General features: G+C 42.4%; 1 protein-coding gene across 2 annotated transcripts in view; it reads right to left on the bottom strand.

Annotated features, from left to right (window-relative positions):
• The window catches only part of eml5 (EMAP like 5), a 59419-nt gene that overhangs the window by 20170 nt on the left and 23568 nt on the right, over nt 1-15681 (bottom strand). For both annotated transcript variants that reach the window (XM_080414592.1, XM_080414593.1), the window contains exons 6-19: nt 14106-14241; nt 13198-13399; nt 12702-12839; nt 11238-11494; nt 10567-10779; nt 10301-10465; nt 5007-5113; nt 4784-4902; nt 4409-4595; nt 3955-4060; nt 3191-3284; nt 1102-1202; nt 798-991; nt 482-593 (exon numbers count right to left, since the gene is read on the bottom strand). In XM_080414592.1, the coding sequence (XP_080270718.1) occupies nt 482-593; nt 798-991; nt 1102-1202; nt 3191-3284; nt 3955-4060; nt 4409-4595; nt 4784-4902; nt 5007-5113; nt 10301-10465; nt 10567-10779; nt 11238-11494; nt 12702-12839; nt 13198-13399; nt 14106-14241 (2131 nt within the window). The remainder of the gene's footprint in view (nt 1-481; nt 594-797; nt 992-1101; nt 1203-3190; nt 3285-3954; nt 4061-4408; nt 4596-4783; nt 4903-5006; nt 5114-10300; nt 10466-10566; nt 10780-11237; nt 11495-12701; nt 12840-13197; nt 13400-14105; nt 14242-15681) is intronic.

The following is a 15681-nucleotide window of genomic DNA, read 5'->3' as shown; positions in this document are numbered from 1 at the left end:
GGTGATGTCAGAGAGCATCGCTCAAAACAGGATGTAAGAGGTAATCTTCATTACAGCTAAAAGCGCTGAATGGTTTTAATGGGTTTACCCTGGGTACATTTTATTGCGTCACTGGAGCTAGGGGACCAATATATTGTCACTGTCGGGCAGAAAGCTTGTATATCCAAAACTGTTACTTTTACAAGAAAATAAGTTCCAATGGATTTATGTCTTTATTATTTAGTACTTTTCATTGGTTAAATATTTATAACATTTTTCAAAAATAGCTACTGTAAAATAGCTGATCTACAAGCTCACAACGTGTCGCGACGCGCTGTGAGCTTGTAGATCGGATTTTGCTATACTTGCGCAATACCACAAAGTTTAAAAATAGGGCATCATTTATGAAAATATGGAGACACAAGCTTTCTGCCCGGACAGCGACAATATTAAATCTAGGACAGTGGCAGGTAGGTAGGGCGAGAGAAGCATAACCTTTCACCTTTGGAGCCTGGAGCCAGGACTGATCTCTTGATGGCATAGGTCTTGAGGCATCTCTCGAAGGTGTCATCCCACAGCGCAACAATACCATCCTTCCCTCCAGTCACAAATCCCTGCAGAGTAACTCATTATTACCATGACACACTTAAAGCTGTGAATAATCCCCGCTGATTGCACCTGTCATCTGACAAAGCAAATGTAATCCTACAGTCACTACTGTAAACAACAACCACGACAACAAAGACAGCAGCAGCAACAGAGCAATGGGCGAGTTCTAACATTTTCCGACGCGTCGTTAACCCTTCCCGCCACAGTACCTTTTCGAGAGCGTGCACGCTGAACACGGGGCCATCGTGCGCTTTGACCGTCTTCATTAGGAACATGTCCCTCCAGATACAAATGTCTCCCGTGCATGTGCCCGAAAACACCATCTCCTCCGTCCAGCCGAACACAGCACACATCATAGTCTCTGTCTTTCCCATGTACCCCTTACGGCCAATCAGGCCGCCGCCTAAGAAGACAAAATGGCAGATGAGCTGGCGTTCAGACACATCACGTTTAAGTTATGTTTGCTTTGTTTGAGTCTCTCTAGTTCAATAAAAGTCACACATGGACTCTTACCCGCTTTATGCCAAAACTTGATATGTTTCACTCCAGCTGTGATTAGCTTGTCAGTCATGTAGGGATTAATTTTCACCACGAATATCTTATCCTTGCTTCCCCTGAAAATACAATTTAATGGGACAAGAATTGTATTAGAATTGTGCATTTGAAATCTAAGGCAGTGATTCTCAACAAGGGGTCCCCGGACCCCCTGGGGGTAACAGGACCTCCAGCTTGATAGTTCGGAACCAAATGGACCCTTACGGGTCTGTAAGTTAAAGTAACACTGAGGATTTTACAGTAATGACTGGGGTCCCAGAGATCAAATAAAATATCAAATGGTGGTCTGTGCCATATGCATATCAAACAGGGGGATCTTGAAACTAAAACGTTTGAGAATCACTGTCTAAAAACAAACACAAGTATTATAAGAAAAAGCACACAAGAGAGAGGGTACTGGCTCCTTCTTTGGCCTGCTGATTGCTTACCATAAAATTAACAATAAGCCTTGATGTCTGTTCCCTGTCCTGGGCAATGGAGCGTACCTCACACTGCAAGCTCTCTAATCATCAGCCTTTGTGCTGCTGCATCACTGAGAGTCATTGAACCTAGTGCAACATGATTCTCTCTCTCTCTCTCTCTCTCTCTCTCTCTCTCTCTCTCTCTCTCTCTCTCTCTCTCTCTCTCTCTCTCTCTCTCTCTCTCTCTCTCTCTCTCTCTCTCTCTCTCTCTCTCTCTCTCTCTCTCTCTCTCTCTCTCTCTCTCTCTCTCTCTCTCTCTCTCTCTCTCTCTCTCTCTCTGTCTTCTGTCCCTCACTCACTCACTCGCTCGTTCACTCACCCTTGCACAGTGGGGCACAGTACTCGAGTACTTTACTTGAGTATTTCCATTTAATAATACTTTATATATCTACTCCACTACATCTCAGAAGCAAATATTGTTACTTAGATTATTATTACAAAACTTACATTAACCACTTAAGCCCTATTTATACTTCAGCTATTTGAAAATAGCAAATCTACAAGCTCACAATGCTTCACGGTGCGACACATCATTAAAGTTTGTTTTAACTCTATATCCTCTCCTCCACCTTTTTATACTTTTACTCACATTTTGAGCAGGCCTACATGCCTTTTACTTGTAACAGAGTATTTATATATCGTAGTTATTTCTACTTTTACTCAAATCTGTGTACTTCTTCCACCACTGCCCTTGCATAACCTCTCCCAGCCCTGTCCCACACCATGCTCTCTTCACTTCACTTCTCCCAGCTGAGGACTATAGGTGGTGCAGCAGTGTACAAGGCACGCTCTGTCAGGCCCCATTGCCCCCTGCCCGCCTCACTGCTCTGCCCACCAGGGTCTACAAAGAAGATTAGTGCAGCTCCCAAGCTGTCTCCGATCTGCAATGGAAGCCCCGCACACAACAGCAAGCTCTGAAAGAGAGGCTACATGCAGCGGCGGCGCTCCCACCGGCCAAGGGGAAAATCAATGAAGTAAATGCTAAATCTGGGGGATTATTCAGGAATATATGACAAAGCTAGATATTTGGAGGTATGGAGAATTCCATTCACGTGATATTTTTGGGCTTTGAAACTTTGAAATGTTTTTATTTTTACGATGTATTGCAGAAATGATGGTGAGGTAATTTAATCCAATGCACAGGTACTACATATCTGTTCACATATAATTTATATCAAGTATCATTTGTATCAACGTGTATCAAGTCACCTCACCATTCATCATGGTTGTGCAAGTGAACCCCTGGGGCAAACCTCTTCTCTAAACCCCCCCTGGTGTGACTTGGCAGGTTTAAGTGCTCTATTCAGAGAAAAAGCCTCATAACCTAATAGGCAATTCTCTTTGCAATCTCCTCTTCTATCAATCATCCTGATGACCCCGGAAAGTGTAGCTAGTTCAATTTGGCACTCATCTATAAATGTCCATGTGTAAAGTGGAGAAGCTCAAACTGTCTTCAGAATTGACGGGAGGGATTCAGCAGCAACACTCCTATTCGTGTATCTAAGCCTCTCTTTCTGCAGTGAGGATAACCCGCTGCTGGGTGGTGAAAGGATGATCTAGTGGTACGCATTAACCACTGTACTGACCGTATGGCTGAGAGCTTCTCTCCCTTCTTCCAGTCCCACAGGACAATGGTGTGATTGTCATCCAGCCCCACCGAGGCCAGGCGCTTACCATCCGCTGTGAAGGGAGAAACAAAACAAGCCCTTTCAAAACAGGACGGATAAAAGCCCGGCTCTCGCTTTGGTTCAGTGAAGTTCAGGTCTTGTTAGGAGCTTCAAAGCCGCCTGGTGGGTCTGATCTGTGGCAGGTAATTCACTGATATTGACAAAGAGATCACGGCTCTGCCTCGGTCTGGGGCCAATTAGAGGAGGTGAAATAAATGGGTCTACCTGTCCAAGATGCTGCTGAAACTAACAACATAAACAACAGGGAAAAGATTCTTTCCATTGTTGCTTGTAAACTGTCAATGGCTTAAGTTTGCCTGTATCCGCTGTTGGGGAGAATGTCTGTTACAGTAGGATCTAAAGGAATTACAGTATTTGTGAATGTTTCTGTCCAGTATATATATTAGTTCAAAGATTTTATGCACGTCCATTTTAGCGCTGATGCAGGACAAAATAACATGCAATTTTACTGTTCAAAAAAACAATGTTTCAACATTTCCTTCTTATCTGTCCAGTATATTCTCATCTAATGCAATGGACGGTAGTAAACACTGACACTAATGCCCAATTTTTATTCAATCGCACGACTGCTTTGCTCGCTGAAAATCTGTTGTTTTTGGCGAACACTGCGGTTGTACAACAAAGTATGAATGAGCCATTAGTGAACCGTTCCGGGGTGTTACCTGAGAAGTCCAAAGAGCATACTCCAAGCTGGTGGAATCCTTTCAACACTGACATTGGTTTCAGCATCTCTGTGTCCCATACATGGATGGATGAGTCTCGACCCACCTGGACAGTCAACACATACAAATCTTGATGAAAAAACTTCATGCAAGGTGAGGTAAGGTTACCAACAACAGCAGAGTTACATATCCTTGAGTCATAAATACATACAACAGGCAGACCCCAGTCGCGTGGGGCTTTCTTTTAAGACCACTTTAACCCTATATACATTGGATATTTGAGAATAGCCAATCTACAAGCTCACAACGTGTCACATTGCGACGTGTTGGAGCTTGTGGATCAAAATCTTGAAACATTTTAACAACACAAATCTTGTATGGGGGATCCCTAGCGCGAAATATTTTCAGATGGGGGTCCGCAGAGCAAAGTGTGAGAACCACTGAGCTAAACTACCTGGCCGGTCGCTACATAGTCCTTCAGGGGATGGATGGCCAGGCAGAGGATGTCATCGTCATGTCCCATGTAGAAGCGCTGGGTGTTCTGTTGTCTGTTGTACACCACGCCCACAGCGGCCACATGGTACACGATTTCCCCTGTCTGTGTATAGAACAGGTTGCTTCTGCAGTCATAGCCCCTGTAGCTAAACAACAACAACACAGGAACACTGTTCAAATAAAGGCGTTCTTTCAAAAGCTACTGTATAACCAGACAAAGCATTATTAAGCAGACTTCAATATGTACTGTATTTGTTGTGTGCTAGCACTTGGCTTAGAGTGATTTTCTGTTGCTTATCGTCATTAGATCGATGTCGTTTTTGTGATATCCTACCCATGAACAAAGTGCAGCTTCACTCCATTGGCCGGTGCACGGTCTCTTTTCTTCATGGCTATCGCTCGATGCTTCTCTTTGCACTGCTCCTTGAGCTGAGGTAGATCTTCTTTGTAAACCTGAATATGAAACAGTAGATACGATATTTTACAAAACATCTAAACCCTCTGTGCTGTGTGTGCGTGTGTGTGTGTGTGTGAGACTTATCAATCTCATCACTAACCTGTCGTCGATATGTGAGCTGTGTCTCCTGCTCGATTTCGGAGTCCATCTCAGGTACGTCCGATTGGTCCGAGTCTGACTCCTCGCTGTTAGAATCAGCCAAAATCTCTGCAAGAACAGCAAGTGTGTTGTGGGAGAAAATGTAAAACCAAAGAGTTGTTTTATTTTTGTAACTTGAATACAATGTCATGTGTACATGTTTCTACTCTCTAAAAAAAAAAAAAAAAAAAGAGCCGCAATTGTTGAGTCAGACCAGATTAATCAGACCAGACTGAATCACACATATCGACTAAAACATAAAACATCCTGCTTCAGTCAAAGCCAAAGTTCTCACCTGCACCAAGCCTTGGCAGCACACCACCCCTACCCGTAAACAACTGCACTGGCTTCCTGTTAAATTCTGCATCTATTACAAACTCCTCCTTCTCACCTACAAATGTCAAAACGCCCTGGCTCCACAGTACCTCTCAGGCCTCCACCATAAACCGACTCTGTCACAGAACCTGCGATCCACAGACTTGGACCTCCTCTCTGTCCCCAAGACAAACAAGCGAACCTTGGGGGACAGAGCCTTCAGTGTGCCAGCCCCCACCCTGTGGAACTCTCTCCCAATAGGGATTTGCCATGCTCCGACACTGGACTCTTTTAAGGCTGCCTTGAAAAGACACCTATTTTCTCAGGCTTATGGCATACAGTTGTTTGTTGTTTTGTTAGGTTGTTTGTTTGTTGGTTGTTCAATGTATTTGATGTAAAGCGTCCTTGGGTTTATGAAAGGTGCTATATAAATTCAAGCTATTATTATTATTATTAAAGTGGATCATATAACAATAGTTTTGCCTGGCACGATGACGTCTGCTATTTATCTGGCAACTCTACTCCACTGGGACATTACTCAAGAGAAATTCATAAAAATGCTGATGCAGAGAGAGAGAGAGAAAAAGCGAGGGAGAGAGAGAGAGCTGTGCCAAGACAAGGTAATAAGCAGCCGTGGCAGGCAGCTGAGGGCAGTAACTCGCAAGGTCCATTAGGAAAATTAAATGGAAAGGCGTCTCTCTCTGTCTGTGGATGAAAATTAAATCTGTGGATCTAAGTAAGCTTTACAAGCTCCAGTCACTCTCTGTAAGACTTAAAAAAAAATCTTATAAGGGAGAGTTTTACAGAAAAGCTAGTATAATAGAATTGAAACAATATTTCATTTCATTTCATTTATTTCAATTATGGTTTACATGATCACATTAATATATATATATATATATTTTTTTTTTACATATTCCATAAATGAAAAGGAGCAGTTAGAAGATAAATCTTATTTATACCTGCCCCTTTCTACCATTAAAATCATCAAATATCCTACCAACCAGTACATCACCATGATTCATCAAAAACTAAAACTAAAAGGAGAAAACTAAACGGAAGCAAAGAAATGAGAGAACAAAGAACGAGAGCACGAGAAAATCAAACACAGACAATCAAAAAATGAAAATGTAACCAGAACTAAAAAACAACAACAAAAAAGAAAACAACGATGACCAAATATGCATTGTATACTAGGGTTTAGACAGGTCCAACTTATAATAAAGCTTTTGGGTGTAGTAATGAGTGCTTATTCTGCAACTCCAATTTGAGCGGCAACTTTGCAGATTTTGCAGATCCTGAATCGTACAGTATTGTTTGTTTGTGAGGAGATGTGGAAATAATGACATAATGTAACACTTCACAATGCGTTGAGAGTTCGCTCTCAAAGGCACTGGAAAATCTCAGCCAGCCTATGAGTAACAGAGTTATTTATACAGTATAGTTTGTACGGACTGTCTCTAACTAAAGAATTGTCACTACATAGTTATTACCTGACTGGTTAATGTGTAAACTAGACTAGTGCACTGTATGGTCCATCTCCTTCACCTCTCCTTCTGCCCCCCTCTACAAACTTCTTGCCACACCATCACCTCTCCCCTTTACCGATTCTCTGGAGAGAGGTGTGGCAGGGGTTTGTGATTTGTTGGATGTAATGCAGTGATCTTGTGCAGCTGCTATTTTCTAAAAATCTTGAAAAAAAGATTTTTGGAAACATTTTAACAACACAAATCTTGTATGTGGGTCCCTGACAAAATATTTTCGGATGGGGGTCAGCGGCAAAATACACATTAATCTGGGGGACCTTGAGATTAAAAAGTTAGTATACTTTAGCTACCCCAGATTCACGATATCTGGAAGCACCTGTTAAAGTGTAGACTTTCAACAGTGTGGTGCTTTGACAGGCCGTTTGTCCTCTCCACCAATGCTTGCCTGGATGGTCTGGGAACTGTTCCAAGTGCCTGCTGGCGAGGAGAAGGCAAGGCCCATAGCTTTTGCAGTCAACTCAACTATCCTGCCCAGAGACTGGAGTTCCTCGCTCTGAAGTGAGCTGTATGTGATATTTTCACTGTATGGACAGACAACAACCCACCCACATAGATCTTGATTGGTCCAGATGTGCAGTATGTGAGACCAAGGCTAGATGCCTGCAAGCATCATTGGGTCTCCAAGCTTGCTCCATACGTACGTATGTGGTAGCTCATTGCTCTCAGTAGAGACACATTTGTGAAGCCTTTGAGCCAGTGTCTCTAGTCAGAACCATACTCTGAGCAGCTGGATCAAGTTTGTGATGTGTGTGTGCAGGATGCCTTCCATTTGACGTGCCAGCCTCAGTCACTGAACAGTGCGTCTTCCAGTGACTGACAGCAGTACATGCTTCAATGTCGGAAGATGATGTCTCCTCTCGTCTCTCCTTTCTCTGTGAGTGGGACTCTGTTCCAAGGCCCCGTGTTGCATTTCTGGATGAATGTCTGACCACACTGATCCCTCTAGGTCAGGACATGTTCCCTTTGTTCTCTCTGACCGACCTTCAGTCCCACCAGCGACAAGAGGTTTTGGTAGTAGAGTTATTAAGCCTGTATGCTGTTTCACTGAGTCTGTGGTGAAACTTAAGACAATCCATGGTATTGGACAGGTTCAGCCACCTTCATGTGACTTTGATTATCATATGTCTTACGCAGTTAGTTGCCATGTTTGTAACAGTGGTAACAGGGAATGTTTTTACCAGGTTGCAAAACCTGGTCTACATCTACCTCGCTAGTCGTGACTTTTGCGTGACTTTTTCCTCATTGGCTGGTCCTTTAGCCAATGAGGGCTCAATGTCCTCTCAGAATATGGGATGTAAAGACGACCCACAATACTGTGTTCGGCCACTGTATGTATGGTAAATGGCGCTGTTGCAAAAGTGTGGTCGTCGCCACCAAACAAACTATTGACTTGACTCCTCATACACACACACACACACAGCGCCGCCTCCAACAGCGACCCAGAAAAAACAAGACAACGCACACAAGCCCTTACTGAGGCACACAAACTGATTTAGCTCCGTTCATAAACTATTTACTGCCATTTTGGCTGTTTTTGTTTGTCCGCGAGCGAAAGGGTACCCCGTCTCCAGCGGGGACGATGGAGAGAGCAACCTGGTATAATATGACTGTGTCATATCTTGTTTTGTTGTAGTTTTTTTTTTTTTTTTCAAAGCTTTGCCCCCATTGAGTACGGTGATACAGTATGTGGTATATAAGGCACCTCAAGGCACCTCCTTTTGCTAGGCGCTGAGAAGGTCTCTGGTCTCTTAACCTTAGGTAGCTGCTATTGCTGACTCATTGCACTTTGCTGTGGTATTCTTTTCCTTAAGCCCTGTGTTCTTGTGACGTGGATCAGACCCAAGACCTGCATGTACGTCATAACTGTATTTGAACTGTGCGGTGGCGCATGCTTAAAAAGAACACATCTACAAGCTAACATCCTGAAATAATAACGAAGAAAAAACGGAAAAATGTATGAGTGTAGTAATAATAATAATGATAATAATAATAATGCTAATAATAAATTGCTTTTTTATGGCGTTTTTCTAAGTACTCAAACTTACTCAAAGCACTTTACAATGGTTCATTCATTCGACATTGGGACGTGAAGTGACGAACAGTCGACGCCAGCGTCCTCACTTCCCACATTCACACACCAATGGTGGCAAGCTAGCACCGACCAACTCATTGGAGGCAATGTAGAGTTCAGTGTCTTGTCCAAGGACACTTCGACATGTGGACAGGAGGAGGCAGGTAGTGTCTTGTATGAGTTACAATATTAATTATTGATATATCTACACGAGTAGTGGTTTATTATATCTTCCATAGCTAGATTGTTCTTCAATGAACACACAATGCAGAATGCACTGTATTTTGGTTAAATTCCTATATTTGGTCCTCTATTGCGTTCACACCCGTAACGAACCGGACCGTGGTTTGCTTGGAAGTGGACCGAGTTCACACTTTTCATGCAGACCTTTGTCCGCTTGTCTGATCCGCACCAGGGCATCGAATACGCGCTGCGTTCATGGTCCCTTTTAAACGAACCAAACTGTTGTTAACGCCTCCTAATGTATTTATATCTAATTTACTGCAAAATTGTCTCGACAAGTACTTATCCATCCAATTTACATAATATACTCATGAGTCATTACACAAAATACATTTGTAAGAATAACTACAGTACCCCATCTAACCACTTGGGTCCATCTGCTCTTCTTGAAAACTAAATTTACTGTCTATCTACAGTACAACATCTATATAGTTTATCTAATCTTTCACCTACAAATGCACCCAACTTTCAAATATGCTTCCTACACCTTTCAAAGGATACTTTGAGAGTAACTCCCAAATCCACACACATAATACTAGACAATCCAATCATCTTTATTCCCCCTTCAGCCACACCACTGAACTCAGTTTTCCATTAAGTTCTCTACTCTGGAATACACCCATATACCGCCAACTAATCATCTTCTCTCAGTAATTTCAAATATAGTTTAAGGGCCAGCCTGATCAATCAAGCCGCCCACTTGCTTCTGCCATAATGTAGCCCTACAGTACTTCCACACACACCACACACACACACACACACACACACACACACACACACACACACACACACACACACACACACACACACACACACACACACACACACACACACACACACACACACACACACACACACACACACACACACACAGTATTTGATTTAGCTACATTATGTGTATCTCACTATTTTATTTTATAGGTGAGGAGTTAACAGGGTTTCCTTTCTCACCTGCCCATATCTCTATCTCTCTGTTGAATCATTACATTATGTTCTTTTTCAATGTATTTGTGTGAAAATGAATAAAACAAACAAAACAAAACAAAGTAATCCTTTAATTGAAAAGTAATACCATCTTACCCTGAGCTGTTACATGCAGAGTCTCCTTTTTTCTCTCTGGAACAAATTTCCATTGGAATACTGAGTGGTCAGCTCCACCAATGGTGATCACCCACTGGTAGTCATGTGACCATCTAGCGTTGGTTATGTGGGCTGAATGACCTAAATACTTTCTGAATTTTGCACCTAAAATCAAGAGAAGAAATATCAACATCAAACACATAATAAAACACATAAACGCTTGGCATGGATTTTCAATTCTGACGCAAATCAGCATCGTTCCGTACCTTTTTTTACACATGGGTACCGTAAAAGTTTGACTAATCCATAGTCGTCCGCTGTTACTAAGACTTGATTATTAAAGTTGGCATCCACAGAGTTGATGTCATTGATGTCAGAGTACTTGGGCCAGATTCCGTTGACCTCAGGACCCAGGACACATGTCCACGACGACCACTGGACCATCTTCAGTTCCTCTCTGCTGGTCACCTCCTTACCACCTGAACAGCACATGAAGCCATTTGATCACATACACACAAAGATAAATACAAACACACGATTAAATACTAATATAAACAGTTAAAAACAGTAGACACATGACAAGGGACTTAACAAAGACAACAACAAGAAAGTGAGCCATCAGTAACCAAGGGGCAGGCCAGCCAGGGGACAGATTTATCTAAGTCCAATTGGAATTTAAGTGAAGCCAACAAGCCATGATTTAAGATCAGTATTAAACTTTAGTAGGGAATTCAGGGATTTCAGATCTGCTGGCAGAGCATTCCACTGAGTAGTGGCTGCGACAATAATGTGTGAATAATGGTCAATACAGCAGCAGCAGTATGATATCCAAACATTAGACCATTTTGTTATTTCACTGGGAATTTTGATTACAGCAAAGCAATAGCAAGGCAGCTATATTTTCACATCATTTTAAATTCAACAGGCGTGTACTTACTTGGCATCCTGTAGAAAAGCCGCCTACCGCTGCCATCGTTCGTCTGCAGGTACTTGCTGTCCGTGGACCAATCCATGTGTGTGATGAAGCTGGTGGAGCCGAAGCACTCGCCCACCTTCTTGTACCTCTGCACCACTCCATAGATATCCACAGAGTTATCGTTGGATCCCACGGCGAGGTGACCCCCATCTGGGGAGTACTTCAGCTCATGAATGGCCTCCTTTCTGTCCTTGATGTGGACCACCTCCGTCATGTCTCTGGGTACAATTGAGAAGGAGAGAAATTGAGTTGGACCGGAGTGCTCAAACAGGCATGAAATAGTAAAATCTAGTAGTAATAGTAAAACAAAAAAGAGAGCAAGGACTTGCCCTTTGACTTGTGTACTCATAGAAATAATGTATAGAACAGACATTTCAATTCATCCCATTTAGACCTGATGCAACATGTGCAAGTATTAAGACCTGGTGCACATCTGTGTGCTTCTGCCTTTAGAGCCTAATGCAACATGGACATCATTTTATGTTATGTTATATATATATATATATATATATATATATATATATATATATATATATATATATATATATATATATATATATATATATATATATTATTATTTTTTTCTTTTCTTTTTTTCTCAGCCTCTTTAGCAGATAGACACATAAAAAAACATTATAATAAAAACGCCAAAGCCATAGCCAAAGCTTAAACCTTTGGCTATTACTGAAAATTACTTTCATTTGCCCTAATGTTCTTCAAAAATACAATATGAGAAATGTTCTGTAAAAGGCAACAGTTTAAAGGTAGGGTAAGTGATATTTGATAGTTAGTTTCTCTCTATATTCTGATAGTAATCATTGCTATAGAGTTTGTTCAGTAACAGGTGTCTCCCCGTCTCTCTGTAGCTCTTTATTAAACAGAAAAACGTTATGTGTTCCAGTTCTAATTCTGTCTGCTCATTTCTTTGTGACATTACAATTTCACTTGTTTATCCTGTATCCTGTATGAGTTCTCCTCTCCTGATTAGATAAAATTGGTATCCTGGCCTGAAAATATATTTTCTGTTTACTAAAGAGCTGGAGAGACAATGATTACTACCAGAATAATGAGCTATTAACACGTATTTTAACATACACTTACAGCACCTTTAAGCACCTTTTATTCATTTCTTATTTCATGTTTCTGTCTGCTACAGAGGCTGAGAATACATCTTTTGTGTGAATATGTCAATTCTGTCAAGTTTTTCAGAAAATGCTCAGGTTTCAGGAGGTCACTTACAAAAACGGTTTTGGCCATACAAGGTTTCCACCCAACAATGACGATATGAAGATGTGTTGGTCACATACATAGCAATAAGCGTCATCGGGTCCCCCGGGAAAGCAGTTGGCCGTGAACACGGAAGTAGGGTGCTTATGACCTACCGGGTATCTATACTTTTATGTGTGTGTACTACCCAGCACCCACCTGACTCTGAGAACGGTGAAAGAGCCATCCTTCATGCCCAGAGCCACATGAATGCCGTCAGTGCTCACTGCCAGACAACGTATGGGTTCCTCCATGTTACAGCGAGCTATCAGCGCATGATCTATAAGACTCCATATCCTACAGAGACACAACCAAAACAAAGTTAGCAGATGGATGTTACTACAGTTGCTACAAGCTGGGAGTAAATCATTATTGCTTAATGGAGTTACTTTGTATCAATGGCATACATACATAATTGCCATAATATTGTATGTACTGAAGTTGACTACATTGGTGAAATCACTGCTGGCAAAATATGTCATTTGAATCATGTTTCTGTATGAGCCACCTACCCAAATGAAAATGACTGGAGTGCCATTGATTTTTGCCCCCAATTTCCCCCTTATATTAATTAATGAATTATGTATTTTTTTCAACAGCCTGTATTGATTCAGAGTGGCCTTTACAGTGCAAGGGGTCGAGTGTGATATCTGACCTGACAGAACGGTCGTCACTGCCGGTCATGGCCAGGGGCTTGGTAGGGTGCACAGCCAGCGCCCACAGCTCGCCCTCACAGTGGCCCTGCATGATGAGGAAGGGCTTGTTCCGGTCGTGGACCACCACCTCGAAAATCTCGCTGTCCTGGGTGCCTACCAGGATGTGGTCTCCCCGCCAGCAAACGCTGCGCACCGATAGGCCTGCCGACGCACACGGACAAGCAAACGGTCAGGAAACCAAGAACAGTACCGACAAACAGGCCAAGTCAGGCAGACCCCCCCACCAACACACAAATACACACAAGTAAGACAGGACAGGGGAACTTACAAGGTATTGTAAATAGCCATGTAATGACTATCTACTGTAGGACAGGGATTTGAACAGCAGATGTGATGGTAGCACACATTGTCACGCTAATCTGCGATTCCGGGCTCAGTAACAGAGAGGAAAGGATGGAGGAGGCAGGTACTGTATACATCCATTGCCCACCACAAGACATTACCGTATGTACAGTAAACAGCACATAACTGTAATGCTGGGGCTGAAATACCGACAAGAGGAAGTGAACGATGTGGGGATTGTTACGAACACACTGACACGGGGGAGTCGACTACACGGCCAACCTCCACAACATTACCCACCTCGGCTATTTTCACCTCTAGCTACTGTTTGGTCCAAAATGACCAATCAAACAGAAGACGGACGTAAAGGAAAGGAAAATTAAAATTAGTAAGGAGAATAGAAGTACAAAAAAATACGTTTTTCATTCAATTACGTATAGGAGGTTGTTCGTTATATGTTATTCTTGCTTTTGTACTTTTGTAGCAGACACCGACCGTGTTCTGCACTGCAGCCCTGCTTTATGAACTCAGGTGAGAAGTTGAGGCAGACAGTTTCACACATCACCTTTATATCCTTGGTCTGTTTCCCTGAGATCGATGACAGTGATTGGTTTGAAGTTGAGATCCCACAGCCGGACGCAGCCGTCTCGGCCCCCGGTGGCGAAGCCTTCCTCGCAGGCATTCATGCTGAAAATCCCTGACTGGAGGAAATTACACGTTGTCACTGTGGATCTGCACTGTACACGGACGAGATAGAACACACAGGCACACAGCGCAGCGCCGCTGCTCAGCCATGCAACTGTTTAATGAGGGTTTATAAGTTCCATAATTGCTACAGGGGCATAAATATAAATGGGCTTCCTTTTTGGCCAGCTGTGATGTTGGCCGGGTTCAGCTCATTATGACCAGGGTTTGACAGGGAGGCACCACAGTTAAATGGCAACTTTGCAATTTAATTTTTTTGAGCAGGATGTGAAACTATGTGTTAAGAGCTCGCTCCCAACAGCGATGGGAAATTACACCAGATGCGACACATTGTGAAGTTGTAGATCTGCAATTTTTGCTATTTTTTTGTTTGAAAGTGAAAGTGGTTAAGTTTGTCTGTGGGTTTTATAAATATTTAACCAATGAAAAGTATTAATAACAGCTTGTGACTAAATAATAATAAAATAAGAACACTGGATCCATTGGAATACAGGTCGTTTTTTTCCATTTCCTGAAAAGTAACAGTTTTGGACATTTCCATCCGACAGTGACGATATGCTGGCGACAATTTCCCAGAGCCTTTGAGAGCAAGCTCTTGACCCACAGAACGCATTATGTTAGGTCAGATTTCTCACATGTCCCAGTATTCAGGTTAAAGATCGCTGAAGTTGCCCTTTAAGCCCCAATGACACAGTGAACAGTTGAATGCAATGAACAAAACAGCAGCAATGCATGTGTATCACAGTGACAGAGCCTTCCCCCATCCTCCACCCAGCTGTTTAACCCATAGATATCATTTAATCCTGTGTAGTAAACACTGATCCTTTTCCACTGCGCGGATTCAAATGAAGCCATAGGGCTGTATGTCAGCCCCTCTGAAATGGGTTAACCCATGAATACCGGGAACACATCTGTGTCATTTTTTGATTTGAGCTAAAAAGCATTAATTTACACTTTTGGCTATTAAAAATAGCAGATATACAAGCTCATAGCACGACACCGAGTGCCGCGCTACAAGCTTGTAGATCTACTATTTTTGAAGAATTGTGAAAATGTGTGCACATTTTGAACTCAAATCTTTGCTTCTGGGGGCCCCTGGAACAAAATATTTTGAGATGGGGGTCCGCGGCCAAATACATATCATTTTGGGGGTCCTTGACATGAAAATGTTGGAGCACCACTGATAAAGACACATTACGTTTATCAGAAAACTGTTAGAAGACAAATAAGACAATTACACACTGAATACGGTCCGGTAGCGTGGCTGAACACAAGACGAGACGCAGTGAGCAAAGGAGTGTACGCATGCTGTCCACAGAATGCACACATGGATTTGTCTAATGAGTAATGACAAGCATCATCATTTGCAAAAGCAGAATTAACATTTTGTGTCTTGAGTGTGAAACCCAGCCTGAGTCACAGACAGCACGATATAA

Source organism: Gymnoscopelus braueri, assembly GCF_963280865.1.
Source record: "Gymnoscopelus braueri genome assembly, chromosome: 19".
In the NCBI taxonomy this organism is placed as follows: Eukaryota; Metazoa; Chordata; class Actinopteri; order Myctophiformes; family Myctophidae; genus Gymnoscopelus; species Gymnoscopelus braueri.
Note: the sequence above shows the minus strand (reverse complement) of the source record. Positions and strands in the feature narration are given on the sequence as shown.